At 35.1% G+C, this 8,137-nt stretch overlaps 1 protein-coding gene across 1 annotated transcript; it reads left to right on the top strand.

Moving 5' to 3' along the window:
* Positions 1–1,450: 1,450 nt before the first annotated feature.
* LOC127879877 (uncharacterized) lies at positions 1,451–6,984 on the top strand. The gene is made up of 6 exons (XM_052426949.1): positions 1,451–1,544; positions 1,765–1,908; positions 2,191–2,304; positions 3,101–3,290; positions 4,100–4,355; positions 6,281–6,984. Exons 3-6 carry the CDS (start codon positions 2,292–2,294, stop codon positions 6,431–6,433), a joined length of 612 nt encoding a protein of 203 aa, XP_052282909.1. The 5' UTR covers positions 1,451–1,544; positions 1,765–1,908; positions 2,191–2,291; the 3' UTR covers positions 6,434–6,984.
* The last annotated feature ends 1,153 nt before the right edge of the window (positions 6,985–8,137 follow it).

The raw sequence follows: 8,137 nt of genomic DNA, 5'->3' as shown, positions 1-8,137 counted from the left end.
GTTATAGACATTTTAGTGTATATATACGATGTGTTTGGTGGCTTCAGATTTTTCCCTTATACAATTAAAAAAACGACCGTTTATGTAAACAAAGTTACATAATCAAGTACATACGCAAGTATCTTATATTTCAGAATTGTTAATCGCGATTTTAGTCGAAAAGTTTATTAGAAAAAGCTCTTACGAAGGCGTGTTAATGACGCGATCAATTAAACATGTGTTTTTCTTTACAGGCGCTGTAGCAAACTTTCTAAACAATTACATTTATTAAAATATATTTATAATCATACACACATATTAAACTTATCCGTGGCGAAAGACTTCATATATTAATTTGAATCATGTTTTATACGTACTTTCTAGAACTGCCTGATGTTTCCGGCTTAACCCTTACGAGTAATGCAATAGAAAATGAAACGATAACCTGCAGATCACCAACTTCTCAAACATATTCCGATATTGTCCAGACTTTCATATGGTATAACAAAACAAGGCACACAGTACCTTCGCCCGATGATACAAAGTCCACAAGAACATTACAGATCAGTCGTTACGATGACGGGAGGCCGATTAAGTGTTGCTTGATATACCAAACCTTCGAAGAACCGAGTACTGGCCAAATGTGTACAAATAGTACATTGGACATTAGATGTAAGAAACATATGCTAGTAGTTTAAATACACATGTAATAGTGAAAATATTGTACATCAATCAATTGTATAATGATTGTAGTGATTTAATAGATGATGTTCAGGAGCACTATAATGGGACATTTTAATGTACTAAAAACAAAGTAAGTCTACCCCATATTATGTCAAAATTTGCCGATGTTATTTTACAGGTAAATAAAGTGAATACATCGAATTGATTGCTACTTCATTTCCAAAATATGACTTTGCGGCATTAATCACATTCGCCTTAAGGTAGTTTACTCTTTTCAAGATACACCGTCGAGCGCTCATATAAAAAGACGTCTTGGTGAAAAAGACGAAGATGGAAACACGTATCTCGAATTAGAGTGTATCACGGGTAAATCAAACCCAGTGAGCACTATTTCCTGGACAAGTAATACGTCAGTTCAATCTACTAGTACCGAGCAAATTAATTCAGATCACGACAGATCTGGGTGGACAGCTTCGAAGGTAGTTTTCTTGCTCCGCGATACCAAAGGAATAAACTTATTTCACTAAGTTAACATGGAATAAGATTATATTATTAATACTGAATTTAACTATAGTTTTTATTAAAAACACGCCACTTCTGTTATCTATCGATATATTAGAAGAGATGCGTAAAAATGAATCAATGACTCTTACTTCTCGTTCTTGGCTCTATTTCTAAGAATCTATACTAATTTACGTGGATTATTCGACAAAAAAAGTATGTTAAACAATATTGTTGTTTATGGTCACGGTCAATTATATCGCAGGTCTTGACAGCAAATATCACTCGTATTCATCATGGACAGAAGATAGGGTGTTCGTTGACCAACAGCGAGTTTCCAAACTGGCATATAATCACCGAATACATCATAAACATTACTTGTAAGTGTGAGACTTTGATTTGTACGTGTTCTTCAACTACGTCCCTGGTCTATTAAACGTATTTGAAGTATTTATGTGCAACCTGAAATATATTACAAAGCAACCGTTTTACGTCCACACTGTTTTATTCGGTTTAAATACAGATAACTTAATGGTTTGTTTTGTATTTCGAATCCCAAAAAACTGAAATAAATAATACCGGTAATCTTGTTCGTTACAGATCGTCCTCAGATCACAATTTCTGGCGTTGATCCTGGGCATGTGCTTGAGATTAAAGTTGGCGATGCTGTCAACATCACGTGTGACGTAGATTCGAACCCAGCTGCAAGTGTCCATTGGTCGCGTAACACATCGAGAGTGTCGGGTAAGGTGCCAGATTTTACAGTACCGCTTTCTTTTAAGTAATTGTCGTTGTAGGCGTAATTACAATGCACATGCTTGTACAATTGTAATATACAAATTGTTTCTCACATGCATATTTGGATTCGTCCGATTTTTCATTTCATCGATTAAGAAAAACCAAGCAGTATTTAAATTTTTCAATTGTGTTATGTATTTAATTAGATATAGTGTCATTGCGATTGGGTTAACGAAATAGATATATTATATCATTTAATGAAAGAAATACATGTCCATCTTATCACAGAAGATCATCGATTGACGATAAACGGATCCGTGCAACCAGGCTATTACAACTACACGTGCTTTGCTTCAAACGGTGTCGGTCGCGCTGAGAGAACGATCCGTATGATCGTGAAAGGTTTTGTGTACATTTATTTTACTAATATCCTTGTGAGAACACATATAAAATATGGTTAGTTTACGAAAAGATTTGTAAATCGCCTTGAATCAGTAAACAGCAGCTGGTTGAAGACGTTATATGGCTAGTGCCGATTATATCCGTCCGGCCCAGCAATGCCGTATGTTTTCGTTTATAATACTTATTATCCAATGTTGTTCATTAACTAAAATGTATTGCAAAATCAGCGTTCCACTTTGTTCAGATGACGTCAGCTTCACTTGTAACCTAAATATTCATTACATGTATTTTGATATGTGCTACGTTTAAATTATTATCGTTTTCGATTTTTGCTGGTTTAATTTTATTTATCCGAGTTGGCTCAGACTGAATGAAGACGCAATTTGGTTCTCTTGATGTCGCGTGATCGGATTCTTTTCAAATACAGGAAATCGATCAAGTCCGATATGATCTTTGATCTGATTGGTACGGCGGATCCGAATAACGGCTCGCTTGTAACGTTAATGTGTAACTATTTACAGTAATAGTATGTATTATTCACGGATTGCATTCAAAATCTTCAATTAATATAATTTTGAAGGAATTGAATTTTAAGAGTTTTCATTCTTTTGAAATCAGACTTCTTGTAACCTATTTTGTATTTCTGACATTTTGTTTTTGAAATCAGCAAAACGGACACGATCTGATCTGTAATGTTAATCATTATGTGTCATTTCCATTGTGTGAAACATGACATGACAAAAGACACACAGATTTAAACAAATAAACGAATAGTTTATAATCCAATTATTTCAAGCTGCCGATGCGCTGCCAGATAAGGCAAGAGCCTCGTCGCCTCCTGCAGATCTGGTGACTCCCGTGTCGGTAGCGGCCAGCGGGACTGCCGTTCTAGTGGTGGTTCTTACGGTAATGGTCGTCTGCATTACACGTCGACAGATAAAGAGGAAGAGACAGGGGACAACCGAAGAAAGAGCACTACAACCGTCGTAAGCGAATCATAAACAATGTATATATCACGTACAAATAATTTTGGTTTAGGGTAACCCGACCTACCCTTTACAGGTAACGACGACACAAGAATAGTATATTGAGTTGTTCATAGGTTGTTTATCGTGTTTTTAAATAACAGTCTCATTTGTTGTTACATGTTTTGCTTTTAAGGCATTCACTTTGAAAACATGCATATTTATTTTACCTATATATATTGAAAACGTATTAGAATCTACGAGTTGACCATTCCCTTACTGAAAAAAAATAATATAAAACTTAAAGCAATCTACGCCATTTGTTATGCAGCGGGGATTTCTTAAAAAGAGAGTAGATACTGTTGGGAAAAAAGAACAGATTAAAAGTTGACCGAAGTCTAACGCTATTACACAAGAACTCATTTGCATAGTTTAAACTGAATTTCTGAACAACATTTTTACATACAATAATTCGAACTACATGCTTGGCTTTGATGCGATAGTTTGATCGCTACTTATTATAACAGTATAGTATTTCTGTTTGTAAAATCATACAAAAGCGCAAAAATAAAAATACACTTATTGTCACAATGCCTTTGCAGCAAGAACACAGTGTGCGCCATGAGACTATATATTATAATAATAGTACTTCTATACTCAAACATATTAAAATGGAATGCGTTAAAATTAAAATGTGCTAACAATATTCAAAATTGCACCAGATACAGTTTTAAAAAGTGTTGGGCATTCATTTACCCACATGATAGAAAAAAAACATATGAATACCGATGTTCTACAGTAAAATTCTTTAAACAAGTATCTTTTTTTAGCCATGGTCATGTTCAACAGTTGAGTAATACGGAGACCAGTTTCCCTCCAGTAGCTGAATGTTCCGATTATGCCTCGGTGACTTCCAGCCACCTTCAGACGAGTGCATCCTCGAACTCCAGACCGCAGATTGAGATTGTGAACCAAAGTCCTGAACGATTCACTGCGCACGTTGTAAATAGCGATGACCAGGAGTACTCTACGGTGGTGCCCAGGAAACAGAGAACAGCCGCATCTCAACAGGAACTGGCGTTCCAGGTACTACACTATATAGAGAATATTAGTTGAGTGTCTTTGTGTGTACTTGAATAAATTCGACGGGTCGTTGAAAGGTTTACACAGCGAGGTCTGCAGGGCCGTGGATATGACTCGGATAAAGTGTATTATTATAAACATTCACAAAACATTAATTTCATTGAACTGTTTTTTTTATTAAAAATGGGGTACGTTTATCTGTTAAAAAGATAACTAGATATAGAAGACACGAATTAAATAAAATGAACCTAACCTTGCGTAATAATATCGAATCTATTTGTGATCTTTCGTCACTCGAAATAGTCCATCACAATTCCGTGCAAAAGCAGTATAACAATACAAAATATCGCTATATGACTCGATGCATTTTGACAACATCCTCTCCTTGTCTATTTTTGGGTAGACTTTGATTGATCAAATAGCAATAAAACGACTAGTTCATCAGAGAAATTACCCTTTACATTACGTCAAATTTCAAAATTCAAACAATCAATGATATATGCACAAAACTATAAGATTTAACTCTCTTTTTAATTGTAGCATCTATGACTGTCACTTTTGAATGCCTATTGCAATGGTTCAACCAAAATCTTTAAATATCTCTTTTGTTCGCGTACATTCTACGCTATTTAAGGTTACCGTATACAAATGCCATTCCATTTTCATACGAGACACATATTCCAAACACGTGTAATTAAATTAGAGTATTATCATCAACACAAACACTTCATATGTTGAGCCTCATGACGCAATAGACTTTTGAAGTGATGTCATCAAACATGCGCATGCAGTTTGGCTTGTTTTGCATTCAGTATCATTGTAATATGAACCCTATTGGCTTGCTAGTTCACGCGTTTCGTTCTTAAACTGTAAATTGTTACAAATATTTCCTTTATTGTATATGCTCACGACGTTACATTATTAAAAAATGTGTGTCCTACTTCAATCAATGATTGTCTTAATTTTCAAAAGTAGTCCTTTACAAGAATGTCCATGAGGGTGTCAGATAAACCTTGCTTGCATCGTCGGATACCCACGGCTGCTGAAAACGCTTCGCTCATCTATCACTAGGAATGGAGAATAACGTAATTCATGAATAGACCGGGGGTGTCCGACGATGCCTTGCTTGTGGCCAAAAGCACACGTTAACTCGACAACAAGAGTTTCCTGTTTAAGAAATCCTTTTTGGTATAATAAATAATAAACCCACGAAGAAAAACATGCACCTATCTTATTTAATATCTCATTAGTTTTACGAATGGAAAAGAGCCTTCGAAAGTCTACAAATACGACCTCCCGAGCCTTGATGCGATATTTAATAATGTTTGCAGGACGGGGTTTTATGTGATATTTAAGAATAATTCTTAGTCGGTTTTTGATGCGATGGTTATTAACATGTTCCAAGGTTTGATTGGACTGTTGAAAACGTCTCTTTCCCGGGTTTCAATGCTTTGCATAAGAACTCTAACCATCCTGGGTTTGATGCATTGTAATAGAACTTCTTCCTGGGTTGTGATGTAATTGTTTAGAATTTATCCGTATGGGATAATTTAGAAATTCTCCATGACGTGTTTTAGGTGCGATATTTTACAATTCCTCGATATTTTGATCCATTAATTTCATTTCATTTGCACACGTAACACAATTTGCCACATTCTCTCTGATGTACCATTGGCGAATTTAAATAGGTGAATAACGTAGGACAAGGGGGTTGAGGGTTAATGTACATGTGGTTGGTAGCAATGACTATTTTGTATTTGTGTTATGTATGATATTATAAAAGTATTATTCTGTAAACTAACTGACAATAGATTATATTTTATATTGTAGAGTAGTTTCATGTTCATCTAACTTGTTTGAAGAAGCGGTAACAGCCAAGCAAAACATCAGACCCGATGTTCCTGGTACATGCAAACTTGTATTTACAGATGGAGAATCCCACACTGATATACGCCGAGCTGGACCTTTCTCCGGGAACTGCCACAGTTCACAGGACCACTGAAGAAGCTGTTACGACCTACGTGTCGATTGACTTCGCTGCTACTGCCAGAAATGTTGACACCGCAAATGATTCGAACTAATGGTGTGAGTGTCGCGGAGAATACGTGGTTATTGTTGTTCCGATGCAGATACGTTTTAGCGAGACTTAGACACATTTGCGACGAGCTTTGTAAATGCATGTTAAGGTATCTATATTCGACACCTGGTATTCAGTTTGTAATCCGATCATTATTTTGGCATTTTTCTGTCTTTATACGTGAAATTGCAAGTGATGTTGTTTTTAATATTCAGGAGTGGTCAATTTTGTGCTTTAGACGTACTCACACTCTAAATACATGCATTTTGATGGTATGTTTCATTTGGCTTTTTCGGAAGATGGCTATGAACGTTTTTTGTTATGTTATTTCTCAAGGATATTACAAAATCAAGAATTAGGGACGATCATTTATGTGGAAAGAAACTACACTAAAGGCCTTGTTGTTGACTGAGTTAAACTAAATTTCGTACGGCATAACATACATGTAATTCAATACATTTAATCATACAATATACTGAATAGATTTGGAAGATGAATTTCAATATTAAACATTCAAATAATGAATAGCATCCTTATAGCATTTGATGTTGTATTGCTTATTTATAATAATATTTGTCTTCTGCTAAGAGAAAATATGATTGCATGACAGTTATTCGACTGTATCAAACTTCTGTAATAAATATTTTGGCGTCATAACATGTTTATAATATTGATAATAGTTCCTGCATGAAATTTGTTTGGTTGACATTATTTGTTTCTTCAATAAGTCGGTTCTCCAATTGGTAAAAGCTGTTAAAAACATTTGAAGTTTCATCTAAGAACGTGCATTAACCAGTGGTTAATTTTGTGACAACGCTGTTAATCACATCGCATATGCACGTCGCCGCAAAAACGTAAGTCCACGCCTTTATGCGATCATTTTCAATGTTGAGGTGCAAGGGATCTTAAATGACAATGTTAATAATCTAAATATAAAGAACAGCAGCGACACCACCTGTAACTTATTTGAAAACATAATAGAGTTTATATTTCATTTGTGTCGTATCTGAAAATGAGATCGTATCATCCAATCTACAAGAATTGATTTCAATATTAATTCTCGAGCATTATAAGTTATAAACATGTACAGTCGTTTACGCGTGACTTGTATGTTACATAAACAATGACAACAATTACTTAAGGAACTAATATTATTTCTTAATATTGAATATGCACTTTCCCTTTCAATGAAACTAAAACACCCATTGTTGTCGTTGTCTTAAGAGAACTGCACAAAAACTTCCTTGCAGTACGCCCATGTAAACATCCTCACTTTTTTATGGATTTGCCGATGAAAAAAATAGTGACGGTGTTTCCCTGCACCGCAGATTAAATTTCGATGTTTAAACGGGGTCCCGAAAGCGAAGGCCCTGGTAACGACGTTGATTTCCAATGTCTCGAGTGTTTTCTTTTCCGATGATAAAACCTCGTTTAGATCTCAATCCCTGCGATACCAAACACAACCAATCAAACCAAAACATCCCCTAGTATTATGACAGGAACAAAAATGATTTGATTAATAAATTATTCTGATGATAGTAATTAAAATACGCAAAAGTTTGAAAAATGTAATGTCGAGGCAGACTTTTGAAGAGTACATATCTGCATTCGAATAGACATTTATTATTAACTTATTTATACTGCTGAATTAAGTATCATTTTAAAGTAAGAGATTTAACTGAAATAGTTCAGTAGATATTCATTTGCG

This window comes from Dreissena polymorpha, chromosome 4 (genome assembly GCF_020536995.1).
Source record: "Dreissena polymorpha isolate Duluth1 chromosome 4, UMN_Dpol_1.0, whole genome shotgun sequence".
NCBI classification, from domain to species: domain Eukaryota; kingdom Metazoa; phylum Mollusca; class Bivalvia; order Myida; family Dreissenidae; genus Dreissena; species Dreissena polymorpha.
This window is presented reverse-complemented; position numbering and strand designations above follow the sequence as displayed.